This window comes from Salmo salar, chromosome 01 (genome assembly GCF_965601325.2).
Source record: "Salmo salar chromosome 01, fSalSal1, whole genome shotgun sequence".
In the NCBI taxonomy this organism is placed as follows: Eukaryota; Metazoa; Chordata; class Actinopteri; order Salmoniformes; family Salmonidae; genus Salmo; species Salmo salar.
The window spans coordinates 166903693-166926113 of NC_138291.1; the positions used below are offsets into that span (position 1 = coordinate 166903693).

Below are 22421 nucleotides of genomic sequence, written 5' to 3' on the forward strand. Positions count from 1 at the left end.
AGCAGGTTTCCTTGAGGGCTTGAACGCAGCCCGCGACGCAGTTAGCCATTGTGACTGGGACCGTGGATTGTCTCTGGTTTGTGGCTGTCTAGATCCCTGCAGTTTGTTGTTTTCAATCTTCCCTGTAACCTGCCCTGTCATGTACTGCACTGACACAAATTACTGATGATTGGTTGAAATAAATGGATAATAGTAAGATTGTGGGAGCTGTACTGTTAGATTTCAGTCCAGCCTTTGATATTATTAACCGTAACCTGTTGTTGAAAAAACATATGTGTTATGGCTTTTCAACCTCAGCTCTGAATCCACAATATGGCAATCTATCTAATAGAACTCAAAGGTTTTTCTTTAATGGAAGCTTCTCTAATGTCAAACATTTAAAGTGTGGTGTACCACAGGGCAGCTCTCTAGGCCCTCTACTCTTTTCCATTTTTACCAATGACCTGCCACTGGCATTAAACAAAGCATGTGTGTCCATGTATGCTTACAATTCAACCATATACGCATCAGCAACCACAGCTAATGAAGTCACTGAAACCCTTACCAAAGAGTGCCAGTCTGTTTTGGAATTGGTGGCCAGTAATAAACTGGTCCTGAACATCTCTAAAACTAAGAGCATTGTATTTAGTACAAATCATTCCCTAAGTTCTAGACCTCAGCTGAATCTGGTAATGAATGGTGTGGCTTTAAGGAAGTGGATGGCTGCAAATGTTCTACTTTTAAACTCGGACAAAACAGAGATGCTTGTTCTAGGTCCCAAGAAACAAAGAGATATTCTGTTCTGAAAATTAATCTTGATGGTTGTACAGTTATCTCAAATAAAACTGTGAAGGACCTCGGCGTTACTCTGGACCCTGATCTCTCTTTTGATGAACATATCAAGAATGTTTCAAGCACAGCTTTTTTCCATCTACGTAACATTGCAAAAATCAGAAACTTTCTGTCCAAAAATGATGCACAAAAATTAATCCATGCTTTGGTCACTTCTAGGTTAGACTACTGCAATGCTCTACTTTCCGTCTACCTGGATAAAGCACTAAATAAACTTCAGTTAGTGCTAAACACGGCTGCTAGAATCTTGACTAGAACCAAAAAATGTGATCATATTACTCCAGTGCTAGCCTCTCTACATTGGCTTCCTGTTAAGGCAAGAGCTGATTTCAAGGTTTTACTGCTAACCTACAAAGCATTACATGGGCTTGCTCCTACCTATCTTTCTGATTTGGTCCTACCATACATACCTACACATACGCTACGGTCACAAGACACAGGCCTCCTAACTGTCCCTAGAATTTCTAAGCAAACAGCTGGAGGCAGGGTTTTCTCCTATAGAGCTCAATTGTTATGGAATGGTCTGCCTACCCATGTGAGAGATGCAGACTCGGTCTCAAGGTGAACGGAAAGGCACTGGAGCAACGAACCGCCCTTGCAGGGGCGAAAATCTGATATCAACTTTGGGGGGGACAATTACATGACATTTTCTCAAGAGCAATTCCTGAGGGGGACACCAAAAGTAGTGCTGTAACACATAGCCTACATTGTAATATGGTAAATGTATATTGAGGAACCAAAGAAATAAGGTGTTTGCCGTACTCCTAACTACCGGTACCCAAAACTACACAACTATTCACAACAGCAATACCATTGCCTTTAACAAATCTTAGTTCAGTCACCAGTTTAAGTTGAGTGGGGGTATCCATGGCATTTTCCAATTATGTTCCTATTTTACAAGTAAAAAAAATGGAGAACCTTTCATAATGTTGCCAAACAAAGACTCAACAAACTTACCTGAGACTCCCTGTCTATGCCAGTCTGTCCCTGCATATCTGTCCCCAACTCTGCTGTCTGTGTGCAATCTGTTGCCTGCTCTGCCTAATGACATCATTGTGAAACATTTCCATTAGAATTTCATTTCTTTCTTATGAACATTTTATCAACTAGTCTTTGAGATATTAGGCTACTAGGATTCTTACTTTGCGTTTTGGTGTAGTGAAAAATACTCTGATGTCCGTCTTTTATTTTTCTGCCATTTTTCTACCTGGCTGGCTGGCTACACACACACACAGTGTGTAGGTTATTTACAGTAGGAGATGGGCTTCTATCATCTTATCTTTTATCATTCTATTTGGGCTTCGATCTAAAAGGTAGCTAGCAAATGTGAAACGGATTAAAATGACAAGAGTTGACAGCTGTATGAGTTCACCATTTACATAACATATGCTGCAACCTTTTGTAATTTTAATAGTTTGTTTCATATTGGCTGGCTTCCAACAATAGCTGAATTTGCAAAGCTAGCGAGCACCAATTCAGTTTCAGTGGTGTTTGCTATAATCTTTGCTACCTGGGTTAAATCAGTTTATCGCTAACCTTATCACAGGGACTTTGAAGCACTAACTTACGTCATCTGCATGCTGATCTCGGAATAAATTAACCATAGCAAAGATTCCATCTTTGACGAGGCCACATAAATGGAATAGGTACTAGCTAGCTTAATAGTTAATATTTGCGCGCTAGCTGTGCATATTCAGCTAGTGTGTGTGCGCGATTGACTGGATTAACCTCACGTCAGTTACGTTCATTGAGTGCCTTTCAGACAGTGGCTACGACCCCTCTGTTACCTTACCAGTGGATCAAACCATTGTGAGGAAAATGGTGGGGGGGTCGCAATCTTTTGAAACTTAAAAACGCGCTGTTAAGTGTCTATAATCAGCACAATTGCTTTCATTGCGTATTATTAATATTATTTAAATTACATAGTTATGTTTCAGTGATATATTGGGGGGGACAAATCATATTTTTCCCAGGATGGGGGGGTCGTGTCCCCCCCGTCCCCCCCGCGATTTCCGCCCCTGCACCCTTGCTGTCTCTGCCTGGCCCGGTTCCCCTCTCTCCACTGGGATTCTCTGCCTTTAACCCTATTACAGGGGCTGAGTCACTGGCTTACTGGTGCTCTTCCATGCCGTCCCTAGGAGGGGCGCGTCACTTGAGTGGGTTGAGTCACTGACGTGATCTTCCTGTCTGGGTTGGCGCCCCCCCTTGGGTTGTGCTGTGGCGGAGATCTTTGAGGGCTATACTCGGCCTTGTCTCAGGATGGTAAGTTGGTGGTTGAAATTATCCCTCTAGTGGTGTGGGGCTGTGCTTTGGCAAAGTGGGTGGGGTTATATCCTGCCTGTTTGGCCCTGTCCGGGGGAATCGTCGGATGGGGCCACAGTGTCTCCCGACCCCTCCTGTCTCAGCCACCAGTATTTATGCTGCAGTAGTTTATGTGTCGGGGGGCTAGGGTCAGTCTGTTATATCTGGAGTATTTCTCCTGTCTTATCCGGTGTCCTCTGTGAATTTAAGTATGCTCTCTCTAATTCTCTCTCTCTCTCTTTCTTCTTCTTTCTTTCTTTCTTTCTTTCTTTCTTTCTTTCTTTCTTTCTTTCTTTCTTTCTTTCTCTCTCTCGGAGGACCTGAGCCCTAGGACCATGCCTCAGGACTACCTGGCCTGATGATTCCTTGCTGTCCCCAGTCCACCTGGCCGTGCTGCTGCTCCAGTTTCAACTGTTTTGCCTGCGGCTATGGAACCCTGATCTGTTCACCGGACGTGCTACCTGTCCCACACCTGCTGTTTTCAACTCTCTAGAGACAGCAGGAGCGGTAGAGCTACTCTGAATGATCGGCTATGAAAAGCCAACTGACATTTACTCCTGAGGTGCTGACCTGTTGCACCCTCGACAACCACTGGGATTATTATTATTTGACCATGCTGGTCATGTATGAACATTTGAACATCATGGCCATGTTCTGTTATAATCTCCACCTGGCACAGCCAGAAGAGGACTGGCCACCCCTCATAGCCTGGTTCCTCTCTAGGTTTCTTCCTAGGTTCTGGCCTTTCTAGGGAGTTTTTCCTAGCCACCGTGCTTCTACACCTGCATTTCTTGCTGTTTGGGGTTTTAGGCTGGGTTTCTGTACAGCACTTTGAGATATCAGCTGATGTAAGAAGGGCTTTATAAATAAATTTGATTAGAAATTTGATTTGAACAAGTTGAGGAGACTAAATGACTTGGCCTTACCTTAGATTGTAAACTGTCATGGTCAAAACATATAGATTCAATGGTTGTAAAGATGGGGACAGGTCTGTCCGTAATAAAGAGATGACACCACACTCCAAAAAACAAGTTCTGCAGGCTCTAGTTTTGTCTAATCTTGATTTTTGTCTAGCCATGTGGTCCAGTGCTGCAAGGAAAGACCTAGTTTAGCCCAGAACAGAGCGGCACGTCTTGCTCTTCATTGTAATCAGCCTCTCTTGGCTAAGAGTTGAGGAGAGACTGATTGCATCACTTCTTCTTTTTATAAGAAACATTAATGTGTTAAATTCAAAATTGTTTGCATAGTCAACTTACACACAGCTCTGAAAAACACTTTCCAAACCAGACATACCACCAAGGGTCTTTTCACAGTCCCCAAATCCAAAACAAATTCAAGAAAGCGTACAGTATAATATAGAGCCATTATTGTGTGGAACTCCGTTCTATCTCATATTGCTCAAATAAACAGCAAACCTGGTTTCAAAAAACAGATAAAGCAACACCTCACGGTACAACGTTTCTCCCCTATTTGACCCAGATAGTTTGTGTGTATGCATTGATATGTAGGCTACGTGTGCCTTTTAAAAAATGTATGTAGTTCTGTCCTTGAGCTGTTCTTGTCTACCAATGTTCTGTATTATGCCATGCTTCTAGGAAGAGTAGCTGCTGCTTTTGCAACAGCTAATGGGGATCAGTACAAGTGAAGACGGGTGTTTACTGGGCACTATGGGCACACAAGTAAATCAGTGCCCAGTAAAAACCCGTCTTCACCTATATGTCTAATAGATCCTATTGGCCTTACAAAGGGAAAATCTGGCTTTTGACAAGGAATGACATTCTAATTTCCAAATGTCTATATTTTATAAAACAAACAAAAAACATTTAAAAAGCTTATAGAATGACTATAGCCTCCTTAATGGCAAAAAAAGAATCCTGTAAAATCCACACTTGCATCATTCTTTTGCTTAGACTAGGTTATGTGTTTGGTTGTAGGTTGAAGTTTTGGTGTTTTGGGCCCGAATCATTTTCCCTCAACACTTCTATCCCATGTTTTTTTTACTGTGTGTGTAGGCCCACCCCATATAAATGTCATACCACTAGGCCTACACGTATTTCCTCTTTCCCAATAAGAGGTTTAAAGTGAATTGGCATATTCCTAAATATCAATGATGAATATTCTCAGTAGGGTATTCAAGGACTATTTGCGAGCATAGGCCTACTTACAAAGGCAATAGGGAGGGAAAGAAATTGAGCTAGGGTAGACCGGGGCTAAATGTAACATAGTTACAGTGAGTAATGGTAGCTAAGACACATATGTTGTTTGTATAAAATGTTTTTAATCAAACTCTAAAAAAAATTGTATTCAGACAACATACATATCTCAGCTACCATTACTCACTGTAACTACGTTTCTGGGACATACCAGTTGTTTACAATTCAAACCAAAAGTGTCAGAGGTGAAATGTTACAATTAACCCAGTAGGTGTGGTTAAATGTAACAGTCTTTGATCATAAAAATACGGGTAATAAAACAGAAAAATTATTTGAAACAAATATTTGGATGAAAACACAAAATTGATAAACAAATGATTATTATTATCTTTTTTTACCAACTTTTTCTCCCCAATTTCGTGATTACCATCTCGTATCATCAGTGCAACTCCCCAACGGGCTCGGGAGAGGCGAAAGTCAAGTCATGCATCCTCCGAAACATGACACGCCAAACCGCACTTCTTAACACTCGCTCACTTAACCCGGAAGCCAGCTGCACCAATGTGCCGGAGGAAACACTATTCAACTGATGATCAGCCTGCAGGCGTCCGGCCCGCCACAAGGAGTCGCTAGAGCGCGATGAGCCAAGTGAAGCCCCCCCCCCCGGCCAGACCCTCCTCTAACCCAGACGACACTGGGCCAATTTTGCGACGCCCTATAGGACTCCCGATCACGGCCAGTAATGACACGGCAGGTAATGACACAGGATCAAACCCCAGGCTGTAGTGACACCGCAACACTGCGTTGCAGTGCCTTAGACCCCTGCGCCACTCGGGAGGCCCCAAACTAAATATTTTAATTTGACCAAATATTTCACCAAATGTTTTATTTATTTATGAATATCATTCAAAAGGAATGAATTTGACTTTTTATATTTCTCAAAGTTATTAACTTGGTTGTACTGGGATACTTTATAGGAAGAAGTTACATTTTATATCACTATGTGAATGTGTCTAAAAACAATATAAAATACCATAGGATTTGTTGTAGGTGCACTAACCCCGATACATCTAATCTGAGTTTTGTGTGAAAATACAACAATAATTACTTTCATCAACTATACCACTCAAAATACCTTTTCTTGCTGATAAAATTGATTGAAGTGATAATGCCCGAGAAGCCAGTGTTTGGAGGATATATTGACACTGGTGTTGTTAGGCCCGGCACGAAGTCCAAGGCCGGCTAACTGTGCAAATATATCCTCCAAACAGTGGCTTCGACTGCATTATCACTTTTATACAACGGGTTACCAACATGTGATTTCTGTATTTTAATTAAAAATGTGATTCATTTATTCATACTATTTCATCCTTCCACAAGATATAGTACCGACACAAACCTAGAGTTGCTACCCAAGCCGGCTGGTTGTTTGTTCTATCGGTTTGGTTGTAAGAGACATTCGATCTTTTTGCACTGTATCTATGGACGCAACCCAGTTGTTCATTCTAAATGTTCCATTGTCATACTTGCTTGCTAGCTAGGCAACTACGGCTAACTTACAGCCAGAATAACAACAAAGTAGCTGCCTTTGCATTAGTTTAAGCTGTTTTATAGTGACATTTATTTGGATACATCCATAACAATGAGCTAATGAGGCGCGATTCAGGTCTCTCCAGAGCTGTTCGATCAGGTTCAAGTCCGGGCTCTTGCTGGGCCACTCAAGGACATTCAGAGACTCGTCCCAAAGCCACTGCTGCGTTGTTTTGGCTGTGTGCTTACAGTCGTTGTCCTGTTGGAAGGTAAATCTTCGCCCCAGTCTGAGGTCCTGAGCACTCTGGAGCAGATTTTAATTAAGGATCTCTCTGTACTTTTCTCCATTCATCTTTCCCTTGATCCTGACTAGTCTCCCAGTCCCTGCCACTGAAAAACATCCCTGCAGCATGATGCTGCCACCACCATGCTTCACCGTAGTTATGTTGACAGGTTTCCTCCAGGCGTGACGTTTGGCATTCAGGCCAGAGAGTTCAATCTTAGTTTCATCAGACCAGAGAATCTTGTTTCTCATGGTCTGAGAGTCTTTAGGTGCTATTTAGCAAACTCCAAGCGGACTGTCATGTTTTTTTTCCTGAGGAATGGCTTCTGTCTGGCCACTCTACCATAAAGGCCTTACTGGTGGAGTGCAGAAAAGATGGTTGTCCTTCTAGAATGTTCTCCCATCTCAACAGAGAAACTCCTGAGCTCTGTTAGAGTGACCATCGGGTTCTTGGTCACCTCCTTGACCAAGGCCCTTCTCCCCCGTTTGCTCAGTTTGGCCGGGTGGCCAGCTCTAGGAAGAATCTTGGTGGTTCCAAACTTCTTCCACTTAAGAATGATGGAGGCCACTGTGTTCTTGGGGACCTTCAAGGCTGTAGACATTTTTTGGTACCCTTCCCCAGATCTGTGCCTCGACACAATCCTGTCTCTGCGCTCTATGGACAATTCCTACGACCTCATTGCTTGGTTTTTGCTCTGACATGCACTGTCAACTGTGGGACCTTATATAGACAGGTGTGTGCCTTTCCAAATCATGTCCAATCAATTGAATTCACCACAGGTGGACTCCAATCAAGTTGTAGAAACATCTCAATCATGATCAATGGAAAGCTCTAAACTCAAAGCCCTGAGCTCAGTTTCGAGTCTCATAGCAAAGGGTCTGAATACTTATGTAAATAAGGTATTTCTGTTTTTTTATTTTTGTATAAATTTGCATACATTTCTAAAAAGCTGTTTTCACTTTGTCATTATGTGTGTAGGTTTATGAGGGTAAAAAAATATTCAATTAATTTTAGAATAAGGCTGTAACGTAACTAAATGTGGAAAAAATCAAGGGATCTGAATACTTTCCGCACACACTGTATATTCATAAAAATGATTCATGATTTTGACTGGCTGAGAAACACTGCCTGCCTGCCTGCCTCTCTGTCTCGTCCCGACACGTTCATTATTATGGGACAGCTGGAGATCAAATCTGAATATTTAAACATTGTTGGAAATGTCAGAGACAGACAGCAATGTTTATACAAATCTCGGGAAAATATTGTCACAATATACACGTTAGAAATATACATAATTCTGTTTTGCCATTGAAAAACTAAATTCACAACATAAACTCAACTGATAGTCAGTCCACATCACATGCTCATTCAGTGAGTCCATGTCCATTTATCCAGAGTGGATCCCTGTCATTTTCCTCTCTCCTCTCTTTACAAATCTGTGAATAGCAATATGGCGGATACCCAGCAGGAATGCCCTTAAACTGTACAGTTAAATTGGTTTCAGATGACGGAAAGCATACAGGAGATGAAGCTGCTTTAGATCATTGTCCCTCCTAGCCACCAGCAGCTGAATGGCAACATCTGGTGGCCAAAAAATATATTACACTCAAAAGCAATTGACGTTGCAAACATATCAGTTATTAATATTTTTTATTAATTTAACTTTTATATAAGCTATGATGATCACAAAATGACATTGATTGACAGATTGAAATTGATTATTTGTGTTGTATGCTACTCCACCTCTGTAGTCTTTCAAAGCAGGACTTCTGTATTGACGAACGTTGTGGACTCCTTATCTTGATAGGCTAAGGAAGAAATCTGTGAATTCATATCCATTTCAGAAGCAAGCTATAGAAGTGGCCCAGATAGAATACTTTTTAAATTATATCCTTCCCTCTTCCTCTTCCCTTCCTTGGAGTAATCACTGGTTCAACATGATTGGATGTGTGTAACAGCGAAGAAGGAAGTATGCATTTTAAAGTATTCAAACATGGTCCGTACCTGGCATGAACAACAAAACAAATTGATCGGATTTGCCATGAGTAGTGTATTAAAATGTTTACATCCTTAGTACTCTGTCGGCTATTTGTTGAAATAAACGCTTGTCCTAATTAAGGGGGCTTATTTTACTGTTACACCGGAACAACCTCGGTTGGGATTTAATGCAACACCAAGGGCTTTTCCGGTCTCTTTTCACCCACCCATAGGAAGAAAATGGTGAGTGGAAAAATAGTCAGAGATGTATCGTACAACATCTATTTCTGTATCTGTTTATTTTACCATAAATTGTTGTGATTTACGACTTGTAATCACAGATAATTGTTTCTCATCGATATTCTTTTTGATGCAACGTTAGATGGTGTATAAAAACCTTGAATGTTTGCTTGCCATCTTGCCTATTCAGCTAGTTAGCTTGCTACCGGCAAAGTAATGTGCTCTTTCAACTAAATCTCACATTATTTCGGGTGTGAATAATTTTCTACTATGCGTTATTCACACGACTTAAATGTATATTTCTAGTTAGCTCAATGGCTATCTACCGCTAGTCAACATGGCTAACGTCAACTTTCTAGCAAAGGAACCATTGCTAAAGTTAGCTACCTTGCCTCAAGCAAACATTGAACTAATGTAACAGTTAAGTTTCCGTCCGTCTCCTCGCCTCGAACCAGGGACCCTCTGCACACAACTGCCTCCCACGAAGCATCGTTACCCATCGCTCCACAAAGTCCACGGCCCTTGCAGAGCAAGGGGAACAACTACTTCAAGGTCTATGCGCGAGTGACGTTACCGATTGAAACGCTATTAGCGCGCACCCTGCTAACTAGCCAGCCATTTCACACCGGTTACACTAAGTTGCCAGGAATTTGACTAGAAACGTTCGTAGTCCAGCTTGATTACCTTAACATACAGTCGGCAGTGCGGCAAATGACTAATTCTCTGCAAATAATTACCAATCTTGTCAATGATGTTTTCAAAACAAATGTCTGAACATATGAATTTCAGTGATTCTTACTTGTTGGCTGAGACATGATCCCGACATCTCCATGCATGCTCACTGGATGACAAAGATCTTTGGCAACTTATGGACCTTGTGTGTTTCAGACGAAGGGTACATCGTCCTTCGGAAAGCGGCGTAATAAGACGCACGCTCTGTGCCGTCGCTGTGGCTCCAAGGCTTACCACCTGCAGAAGTCGTCCTGCGGGAAGTGTGGGTATCCCGAGAAACGCAAGAGAAGATGTAAGTGCCGTTCCTTGAACGATCAATTGATTTATTGTAAAAACTGCTATATTGTAACCAAGATGTCAGACCTGTGGGCATTCTGTCTCAACTTGTTGAATAATGAGGGTTGTTACTGCATTGTCTTTTACTGCTTGCCTTGTTGACTTGTTAGAATATTTGACACAGTGCAGCATGACACAATTAATGTTTACTACCCAGTGTCTTGTCAATGATGTTTTCAATACAAATGTCTGAACTTATGAATTTCAGTGATTCTTTCTTTGTGACTGAGACGAGACCCCAAGCATGCACATTCATTGGTTGACAGATCTTTCCATAATGTGTGACCCCACGTCTGACAGGAGTGAGGATATTTGGGAATGTTTGCCTCAAACCTTTGATCCTGCTTTGTGACAATTTTTGTTTATTAACGGGTCCCTTTCTGTAGACAACTGGAGTGCTAAGGCCAAGAGGAGGAACACCACTGGGTCCGGTCGCCTGAGACACCTGCGAGTCGTTTACCGCAGATTCAGGTGAGCACATCAACAGAACACTCATGTAAAGCCAGCGGTACACAGTACTGCTGAAATGATTTTCCTTTTTCTTCGTTGCCTGGAAAACCAAGGTTGTTCAGTAGGGCACATGGTAAAATGTTTGGGTCTGAAAATGGCATTCTTATTGGACAAGTTCAAGTATGACTATTCCCCTTTCAAAGCGTTTTCTCCTGATTCCTGTCTCCAGCCAATCGTTAACATTAGTGCAGGGGTGTCAAACTCATTCCACGGAGGGCGGTGGCTGCAGGTTTTTTTGCTGTTGAGGGGAGTTCCTTTAATTGGTGACCTTGAATGATTAATTAGTTAGGGTGGAGAGAGAACCAGCAGACACTCAACCCTCCGTGGAGAAATGAAAACCTGCAGGACTGGCTCTCAAGGGCCTTAGTTAATCAAATGCTAAAGACATGCAGGCCGTTCTAAAATGTGAGTTAAATTGTGGTTGTTGACACTTATGTGACTCGGTCCGAGTCTGTTTGTGACCAATAAGCCACTGCTATTCGCCTGTTTGCTCTGTTACAACTTGCTTTGAAATAATGCTAGCGGAAATGAGCTTGCCAATGATGTCACAAAATAAATGTCTGAACTGATGATATCACAGTGATTTTTTTTATTTTTAACATCTTTACTAAAGCAAGCTTCACTTGTCTTGTTTTCTTTCCCCATCCTTTTCAGGAACGGGTTCCGGGAAGGGACCACCCCAAAGCCTAAGCGTGCTGCAGTGGCTGCCTCCAGCTCGTCCTAGACACACTTTGGATTTACTTGTTTAAATAAATGTGCTGTTGATAGTTTTGAGTCGTCTGGGTTTTTTTCTCAGTATAACATGAATCATCCATTAATTCTTTCCACAACAGATAAGTGTGAACTGTGGGGTTCACCAATCCCAATTGAATAATTCTTTTTTTTTTTTTTTTATTTTTTACTTATCCTACCCCCCCCCCCCCCCCCCTTCTTTTTTAAAAACAAGTTTTTCTGTCTACTTGCACATTTGCTCCAATTTAGTGCAAGCATTCATTACCATGCCACTGCTTTAATCATTGGTTGACAGCCTCTAACGGCCATGGAAATGGTATGGATAAGTACTTTTTTATAGTTGTGTGTGTGTGTGTGTGGTGAGATTATAAAATATGCCATTTAGCAGACTTTTATCCAAATTGACTTTAGTCATGCATACATTTAAGTATGGGTGGTCCTGGTAATCAAACCCACAATCCTGCCATTGCAAGTGCAAAAGCTGGGGAACAATATGTTATGGGTTAACATTTAGGTTCTACGTCAAATCATTTTATTGGTCGCGTGTTCAGAAATGTGATTTATCAAATCAAGCTGTATTTATACAGCACATTTCAGACATGGACTGCAACAGAATACGCTTTACTGGGAAAAACAACAGCTTCTCCCCAGTAGTGCAGCGGTCTAAGGCACTGCATCTCAGTGCAAGAGGTGTCACTACAGTCCCTGGTTCGAATCCAGGCTGTATCACATCCGGCTGTGATTGGGAGTCCCATAGGGTGACGCACAATTGGCACGGGGTAGGCCGTCATTGTAAATAACAATTTGTTCTTAACTGACTTGTCTAATTAAAAACAAATATGACACACTGAATGCCTAAACAGCTGAAATTATGTAAGATCATGCCCACAGTTTTGGCCCCCCTCAGGTACTCTGACAGGCTATTCCAGAGCCTGGGGGCATAACTAAAGGCTGCCTCTTTGTCCTAGGCTTTGGGATAGTTAAAAGGTCAGTGCCTGAGGGAACTACTGGGTACATATGCTTTTAAGTTGTCTGACATGTTTTGGGGTGCACAATTGTGGATTGATTTTAAAAATCAGTATGAGAATCTTAATGTATTCTAGAACTCACAGGCAGCCAGTGCAGAGACCTTGAAACTGGTGTAATGTACCCGATCAGTACCTGTACTCCGCATTTTGTATGTTTTGCAGTTGACCAATAGCTTTCGTGGTTAGACCAGACAGGAGAGCATTGCAGTCAAGCCTTCTTGTAATAAAAGCATGACTATCAGCCTGAGAGAAATTACTGCACCGTGGTAAAAAGCTATTTTGGTTACATTCTTAATGTGTGATTCAAAATTAAGTTCAGAATCTAAAATAGTTATCTTTATTGCCCGTGAATGAAAATGTGCGGCTAGATTCTCAGCGGTTTGGCTCCCACAATAAGTACCTTGGTCTTGTCTTGATTTATCTGGAGGAAGTTGTGAGCCATCCAAGTATTTAAATCACAAATACAGTCATAATTTATCCGTGGAGCTAAAATCCTCTGGTGACACAAATGTAACGTTTTGTATTGTCTGCGTAGCAGTGAAAATCAATGCTGTGCTTTCTGATAACACTGCCAAAGGGTTAACATATAAACTGAACAATACCAGACCCAAAATCAAACCTTGTGGAACGCCACGTGATGTGTTTTCTTGTGAGGTATGTTCAACAAGGGTGACAAACTCGACCGGTTAAATAGGTCCTAAACCCAAAGTCGCCAAACAAAATGTCCATACAGCTGAGAGCATTAGTTAAAATAGAGGCTTTCCCCCAACCCTTTTCCCTTTTCTGATAGAGTATGAAAAGAGCGGCACTATGGTCTGATGACAGCCATGTTTCAGTGAGAAACATGCAGTCAACTTTGCACTCAGTAATGAGGTCATTCACGAGAAAGGTTTTACTAGTGATTGCTCTAACATTTAAAAGCGCCATATTCAATGAGTGTGATGCCTGGGGCATCTGCCTTGAGGTAACCAATGGAATAATAACCAAATGTATTAAGGTTACAACCATGTTTTCTGACAGTCTCCAATCTATCAGAATGGTAGGAGGTGACAGTTTGTATAAAGTGACTAGAAAGCGGAGTTAAAGGAACATAAATTAGGCTATTCACAATAACCATAGTGCCATTTCTACAGGAGTTGATATGCTTTCCAAGTCCTCTGTTGCTTATTCTGACAGGGAGAACTAGAGCACTACCAGACCCTGCCCCCCAGTCTCTAAAACTATTTGCGATAATCCTGGAAACCCCTGCGTTGAGGGTAAATCCCATCTCTTTTAAAAAGTGCTGGTTGCATAGTGTTCACAGATTTGCGTCTGCGTGCCCGGCTGTAGGCATGCCTTGTGATTGGGCTACTTAAAAAAAACTTAAATAAGATTTGATACTCTGTGGCTAAATTATAGCACTACTCCTGGTGTATTATTCGGAATTGTTTGAGGTAATATGTACATGTAGGTAGAGTTAATAAAGTGACTATGCGTTGATAATAACAGAGTAGCAGCTTTGGTCTATATAAACTACAATGTTGCGCAAACCATAGGCTAATCCCGGGCCGGCCCAACCCGAATTAATTCTTAGAATGTCAGGCACGTTTTCACATTACGTTATTTAAGGTGTAGGAGAATTACAGAGGAGTCAATTTCAATTAACTATAACTTGGTTTTAATTAACTTGCTTTAATTATACTTGTTTACATTGAAAACCGTTACAATTATTTGTCATGCCACGAGAGGTACCGGACCTTGGCAAATAGGTTACGGAACGAAACAGTCCAAAGCTGAGAGGTGCAGGATTCTGTTCCGGTGTGGTGGGATACTGTAACTCTATCCGTTGGAAAAATAAACAAGCGCTTATTTCGAAGAGCGCTCCATAAACCACGCCCCAGTGGGCAGAGCTAGGCATTTCAGAATGAGACACATTTTAATATGAAGAAAATACTCTAATTATACAATGTGGCCGCCGCGGTTCTGTATAGCCTAGTTATGCTAATATATTGGAGACCAGTGTATTGCAGTTCATTTTTGTATTTTACTTAATAAGTAAAATGTATTTGAGTAGTAAACAGGGAAACAACAACGAGTCTCAGTCAGTTCGCAATATAACATATCAGTGGGGTGCATCGTTTACCAGGGTACCTAAATTATTGGGATAATCTGGTTACCCCCAGTGTTTGGAGTACATTGAGTTCATTGACAAAACAGTCCATGGGACTCCTTTTCACACGGAGATTTATTTGTCAAAAGTTCGCGGTGGGCCTGTGTAAACTATGCGATTATATTGGAGACATGTTTACAGCAGTAAAGGTCACCTATTCATTTACTTGTATAGTATTTAAAAGTAGCAGCCATATTAGCCAGGCAAACAAATTGTTCCCACTTTAAGATAGAACGTTCAGATATTTCTGCCTGACTGTGGCGCTCTTTACCGGAATTGTTAGGATTTTCTTGTGATCAAATCGATTTATTTTGTTCAAATAGAGATACTGTATAATTAAATAGTGTTTTCTTTGAAAATATGTGTATGTATTTATTTATCCTTGATATAGTTTAAGTTAGCTAATGTGCCATAACACTTGGTTAGCCGACTCGCTTGGATACTGACTAATTTCCCAATAACACTATGTATTCTTGTAGGCTGACTATTAGCCTAGTTTACATTAGGTTTGCTATGTATTGTTAATTGTTCTTGTGTTAGTGTGATACATTCATCCTGTTGGTTTCAGATGTCTAAAAATACCTATAATCCCTGTAAAATAGTGGATGTCCCGCTTGCGGATATTTGCAATCACAGGGGCCTACCGATGCGGGCAACAGGCCAGCTCCGAGGCAGAGATGAAATGGCCTCTTTCAGAAGGTATGCACAATGCCTTCAGAAAGTATTCGCACCCCTTGACTTTTTCCATATTTTGTTGTTACAACCTGAATTTAAAATTCAGATTTGTTGTAACTGGCCTACACACAATACCCCATAATGTCAAAGTGCCATTATGTTTTTCAAAATGTTTACAAATGAATAAAAAAGGAAAATATGAAATGTCTTAAGTCAATTAGATTTCAACCCCTATGTTATGGCTAGGTTAAATAAGTTCAGGAGTAAAAATGTACTTTACAAATCACATAATAATACGAATGGACTCACTCTGTGTGCAATTATAGTGTTTAACGTGATTTTTGAATGACTACCTCATCTCTGTACACGACACATACAATTATATATAAGGTCCCTCAGTCGAGCAGATTCAATCACGAAGACCAGGGAGGTTTTCAATGCCTCGCAAAGAAGGGAACCTATTGGTAGATGGGTAAAAAAATGCATATCCCTTTGACCATGGTGAAGGTATTAACTAAACTTTGGGTGGTGTGTCAATTCAACCAGTCACTACTGAAATACAGGCGTCCTTCCTAACTCAGTTGCCGGAGAGGAAGGAAACCGCTCAGGGATTGGTGACTTTAAAACAGTTACATAGTTTAATGGCTGTGATAGGAGAAAACTTAGGATTGATCAACAACATTGCAGTTACTCCACAATACTAACCTAACTGACAGAGTGAAAGGAAGGAAGCCTTGACAGAATAAAAACTATTCCAAAACATGTATCCTGTTTGCATCAAGGCTAAAGTAATGCTGCAAAAAAATGTGGCAAATAAATACTTTTTGTCCTGAATACAAAGTGTTATGTTGGGGGCAAATCCAATACAACAAATTACTGAGTACCACTCTCCATATTTTCAAGCACAGTGGTGGCTGCATCATGCTAACGGTATGCTTGTAATCGTTAAGGACTGGGGAGTTTTTTACAGGATAAAAAATAAACAGACACTGGGAGATTAATTCACCTTTCAGCAGGAAAATAACCAAAAATACAAGGCCAAATCTACACTGAGGTTGCTTATCAAGAAGACATTGCATATTCCTGAGTGGCCGAGTAACAATTTTGACTGAAATGTACTTGAAAATCTATGGCAAGAATTGTTGTCTAGCAATGATCAACAACCAATTTGGCAGCGCTTTAAGATTTTTCCAAATAATATTGGGCAAATGTTGCACAATCCAGGTGTGGAAAGCTCGTAGAGACTTACCCAGAAAGACTCACAACTGTAAGGTGATTCTTACATGTATTGACTCTGGGGTATGAATACTTATGTCAATTAGATATTTCTATATTTCATTTCTCAAAATGTCCCAAAGTTTCTAAAAACATGTTTTCATTTTGTCATTATTGGATATTGTGTGTAGATGGGTGAGAGAAACAAATATATTTAATCTATTTTGAATTCAGGCTGTAACACAACAAAAAAACTAGTTAAGGGTTATGAATACTTTCTGAAGGCGTTAAATTATGACAAGAGACAATGGCAAAACCTGCATAGGCCTATGACATTTGAACTTTGTGCTCATGTAGAAAGCATTATTACTTGAAATACCTGTCATTAAATGTAGGTCTTTACTACTAATGAATAGCAACTTCATTATAATATTTGCCCATCAAATTGTCATTGCATATTGTAACAAAGAGAGTATACACAGTTTCAAAGTCCCAAGCTGTGATCTTGTCAACCAATCACACGATCAAGCAAGAAAACAGCAGAACATGAGTGTCGGCCCAAATAATGAAGTCCCTGACATACCTGGCTCTGTAGTGTGAAAAGAGAGGAGGGTCAGAGAAAATATTTTGGCAAGCAGGATCAGCCATGAGCACATTCCAATGTTGCTTAATGGCTCCCTTGATGTGACGTCATCACTCAGAGGACAATATGTGCATCATCAAGCCATTCTTTAGGGTATGAGCGGGCCTCAAACTGTCTATGCTTCAGTCTCATAAATTGTGTGTATGATAATCCCGTCTTAAGAAATGTGGGATGCGCACTAGAGGCATGTAGGATACTGTTCTTGTCTGTATGCTTTGTATACATTTTGGAAAATGACCCTTAGTCAAGGCACGCAACGGTATCAAGGAAGGATATCTCGCTATGACTAATCGCGGCTGTGAACTTGATAAATAGAACCATATCATTAAGGTAAGCGAGCAAATCATAAAACACATTGAGGGGACCCTTCCAAAGAGAAACACATCATCAATATATCTTTTCCACATAAGTATATGTTGGGAGAACGGGTTATTGTGCCGAATTAACTTGTCTACCAGATAACCCACAAATAAACATGCATAGTAAGGAAAGAAAATGGAGCCCCATAGCTGCTCCCTGTTTTTGTAAATAGTAACTGTCTTCAAACAAAAATAAGTTATTGTACAGGTAGATAGTCGCCAGGTCCAACAAAAAACCTGCAGAGGGCGTCCCCTCTCTGTTCCAAAAATAACTTTAAAGCCTCCAGTCCTTTGTAATGTGGTACATTAGTACATAAAGAAACAACATCTAGGGTGATGAGAGAGAGATATCCAAATAGTCATCACCTATTTCAAATTCAGATAGTTGTTTAATGAAATTGCCAGTGTCTCTCAAGTATGAGGGCAATTACACCAATATAGGACGTACTGTAGCATCCGGTCAACACAATGGGAAATAGGTTCAGTTAAACTGCCATTACATGCTACAATAGGCCGTCCAGGGGGCTTCTCTAATTTGAACCATAAAAAAAGGCAATACATAAGAGGGACTGAAGGGAAGTCTTTTGTAAGATACTTGAATTCAGCTTGAGAGATATGGCCCTCTGCCAATGCATTTTGGAGAAAATAGTCAATTTCATCCTTATAAATGGTGGTAGGGTTGCTTTTCAACTTGCTGTAACAAGTCTCATTAGAGAGTTGGGACATGATCTCAGAGTCATAGTTGTCTTTATTTAACAATACTAAGCCGCCTCCTTTGTTAGCGGGTTCCAAACCACGTTCCTGTTACTGCTCAGGGACGATAATGTATCACATTCAACTTTCTCAATGTCTGTGTTTAGACGACTGCAGGATTAAATATCTCTCTCCACCAGATTACAAAAAGTATCAATAGCGGCATTGTTGACTGGTGGATAAAAAATTATTTTGACTCTTACAGTCGTTTGTTGTGAGGATTCAGTAGGGGATTGTACACCTGCACATTGTCTTTGTTGTAGAAGTATTTCAACTTGATGGAACTATAGAATTTGAACATCTCAACTTTTATCTTAAAACCTGTTTGGGATAGGGGGCCGTATTTTCACATTCGGATGAAAAGCGTGCACAGAGTAAACTGCCTGCTACTCGGGCCCAGAGTCAAATATTTGCATATTAGTAGATTTGGATAGAAAACACTCTGAAGTTTCTAAAACTGTTTGAATGATGTCTGTGAGTATAACAGAACTCATATGGCAGGCAAAAACCTGAGCAAAATCCAACCAGGAAGTGGGAAATCTGAGGTTTGTAGTTTTTCAAGTGATTGCCTATCCAAACTACAGTGTCTGTGGGGTCATGTTGCACTTCCTAAGGCTTCCACTAGATGTCAACAGTCTTTAGAACCTTGTTTCATGCTTCTGCTGTGACTGGGGAGAGAATAAGAGCTGACTCAACAAGTGGACTGCCTGAGGCCGTTCCTTCTTTTTCGTCTGTAATGAATACGCTATTGTCCGGTTGGAATATTATTGAATATTTATGATAAAAAGACCCTAAGGATTGATTGTAAACGTCGTTTGACATGTTTCAACGAACGGTAATGGAACTTTTTGACTTTTCGTCTCGGGTTTTGCGCTCGCACATTTTGCCTTTGGAATAGTGATCTGAACGCGCAAACAAAAGGAGGTATTTGGACATAAATATGGAGTTTATCGAACAAAACAAACATTTCTTGTAGAAGTGGGAGTCCTGGGAGTGCATTCCGACGAAGATCAGCAAAGGTAAGTGAAGATTTATAATATTATTTCTGAGTTTTGTTGACTCCAGAACTTGGCGGGTAACTGTATAGCTTGCTTTGATGGCTGAGCTCTGTACTCAGAATATTGAACAATGTGCTTTCGCCGTAATGCTGTTTTGAAATCTGACACAGCGGTTGCATTAAGGAGAAGTGTATCTATAATTCTTTCAATAACTGTTGTAAATTTTATCAACGTTTATGATGAGTATTGTTGTAAATTGCTATGCTCATTCACCGGCAGTTTTGGAGGCAATACATTTTCTGAACATCACGTGCCAATGTAAAATGTTTTTTTTATATAAATATGAACTTTATCGAACAAAACATCCATGTATTGTGTAACATTGAGTCCTGGGAGTGTCATCTGATGAAGATTATCAAAGGTTAGTGATTCATTTTAGCTGTATTTCAGATTTTTGTGACGCCTCTCCTTGCTTGGAAAATGGCTGTGGTTTTTAGTCTTTTAGTCTTTTAGTCTTCCCTGTGGCTCAGTTGGTAGAGCATGGTGTTTGCAACGCCAGCATGGTGTGTGCAACGCCAGGGTTGTGGGTTCGATTCCCACGGGGGGCCAGTACAAAAAAACAAAAACAAATGTATGAAATGTATGCATTCACTACTGTAAGTCGCTCTGGATAAGAGCGTCTGCTAAATGACTAAAATGTAAATGTTTTTCTTGTCAAGGTGATGTCCTAACATAATCTAATGTTATGCTTTCGCCGTAAAGCCTTTTTGAAATCGGTCAATGTGGTTGGGTTAACGAGAAGTTTAGCTTTAAAATGGTGTAAAATAGTTGATTGAGAAATTTGAATTATGAGATTTTTGTTGTTTTGTATTTCGCGCCCTGCTATTCCATTGGCTGTTGGCGTGGGGTCCTGCTGGCGGAACGGGGTTCCGCTAGCGGAACGTCTGTCCTCAACATTAAATGGATTAGTGGTGAAAGGGGGGACATAGGACAAACCTTTGTTAACTTCATCGGGGTAGGGGGCAGTATTTTGACGTCCGGATGAAGAAGGTGCCCAGAGTAAACTGCCTGCTACTCAGTCCCAGAAGCTAAGATATGATATAAGATATACCCTATCGAGTATACAGTGTCAATGGGGTCATTTTGCACTTCCTAAGGCTTCCACCAGATGTCAACAGTCTTTAGATCGTTGTTTCATGCTTCTACTGTGACTGGGGAGAGAATAAGAGCCATTGGAATCAGATGACTGAGAAAATGACATGAGCTCAGTGGCGCGCACTCACGTGAGAGTTAGCTGTGTTCCTTTTCTTTTTTGAAGACAAAGGAATCGTCCGGTTGGAATATTATGGGAGATTTATGATAAAAACATCCTAAAGATTGATTCTATACATCGTTTGACATGTTTCTACGAACTGTAATATAACTTTTTTGACTATTCGTCTGAACTAACTGTGCGAGCACAGTGGATTTGGATTACTCGACTGAATGCGCAAACAAAAAGGAGGTATTTGGACATAAAGGATGGACTTTATCAAAACAAATGAACATTTATTGTGGAACTGGGATTCCTGGGAGTGCATTCCGATGAAGATCATCAAAGGTAAGTGAATATTTATAATGCTATTTCTGAGTTTTGTTGACTCCACAAAATGGCGGGTTTGGTTTTGTGATTGAGTGCCGTACTCAGATTATTTCAAAGTGTGCTTTCGCTGTAAAGCTTTTTTGAAATCTGACACAGCGGTTGCATTAAGGAGAAGTGTATCTATAATTCTTTGAACAAGAGTTGAATATTTTATCAACGTTTATGATGAGTATTTCTGTAAATTGATGTGCTCGTTCACCGGAAGTTTTGGGAGGCAAAACATTTTTGAACATTACACGCCAATGTAAAATGGGATTTTTGGATATAAATATGAACTTTATCGAGCAAAACATACATGTATTGTGTAACATGAAGTCCTATGAGTGCCATCTGATGAAGATCATCAAAGGTTAGTGATTCATTTTAGCTGTATTTCTGGTTTTTGTGACACCTCTCCTTTCTTGGAAAATGGCTGTGTGGTTTTTCTTGTCTTGGCGCTGTCCTAACATAATCTAATGTTCCCACATACCCCAGAGAGGTTTTAAGAAGGCGTTGCTCGGCCAGTGTCAGGTTGTTGTCAAACAGGTTGAAGATTAGGTTCTGGTCCTGCTGCTCAGGCCATGCTAACATCTTTCTCCCCATTCCGCGTCGACCCCTCTGCGTCCTCTTTGTCTGGTGTTGTAGCGGTACCGTTGTGGTCTTGTTCGCGCTCCAGGGCTGTGTCGTTCTCCTTCCCGTTGAAAATCCTGATCAGAGTCGGATTGGAAATTGCAAGTGTTGGAGCCAGAGGGGAAGGATGGCTTCTCCTTGAAACTGACTTTTCCATAGCCCTGCGATGGTGCGTTAAACCTCCAAGGGTATACCCTGTCATTGCGGTAGTCCATGGTATCTTTCCTCAGTTTGCTTATCTTCGTCTTTTGTAAGTTATTGTGGAATTGGGATCTTCTTCCAAAACTTTAAAAGGTTCTGGAAGCATTGTGGTTCTCACGCTCTCTTTGACCTCATTGATCTCTGTCTTAGTTGTGGTCAGTTCCTGATGTGTGTTGTTGGATTCTAGCTTGAAATATACTTATTCATGTTACCGTACTAGAACTTATTGATTACTTTACATGTATAATAAATGTACAGTACCAGTCAAAAGTTTGGACACACCTACTCATTCAAGGGTTTTTCTTTATTTTTACTATTTTCTACGTTGTAGAATAATAGTGAAGACATGAAAACTATTAAATAACACATATGGAATCATGTAGTAAGCAAAAGTGTTAAACAAATAAAAATATATTTTATATTTGAGATTCTTCAAAGTAGCCACCCTATGCCTTGATGACAGCTTTGCACACTCTTGGCATTCTCTCAACCAGCTTCACCTGGAATGCTTTTCCAACAGTAT

At 40.6% G+C, this 22421-nt stretch overlaps 1 protein-coding gene and 3 non-coding genes across 4 annotated transcripts; all 4 read left to right on the top strand.

Moving 5' to 3' along the window:
• Positions 1-9286: 9286 nt before the first annotated feature.
• Positions 9287-11660, top strand: rl37 (60S ribosomal protein L37). Its single transcript, NM_001141878.1, is given in 4 exon segments — positions 9287-9319; positions 10205-10340; positions 10771-10855; positions 11549-11660. Coding segments are annotated over 4 exon segments (294 nt in total). The 5' UTR covers positions 9287-9316; the 3' UTR covers positions 11619-11660.
• LOC123726831 (small nucleolar RNA SNORD72) lies at positions 10056-10134 on the top strand. Its single transcript, XR_006758986.1, has one exon. It is a non-coding gene; the product is annotated as a small nucleolar RNA SNORD72 (small nucleolar RNA).
• Positions 10543-10621, top strand: LOC123726832 (small nucleolar RNA SNORD72). The gene has a single exon (XR_006758987.1). It is a non-coding gene; the product is annotated as a small nucleolar RNA SNORD72 (small nucleolar RNA).
• On the top strand, positions 11425-11513 carry LOC123726833 (small nucleolar RNA SNORD72). Its single transcript, XR_006758988.1, has one exon. It is a non-coding gene; the product is annotated as a small nucleolar RNA SNORD72 (small nucleolar RNA).
• Positions 11661-22421: the final 10761 nt, after the last annotated feature.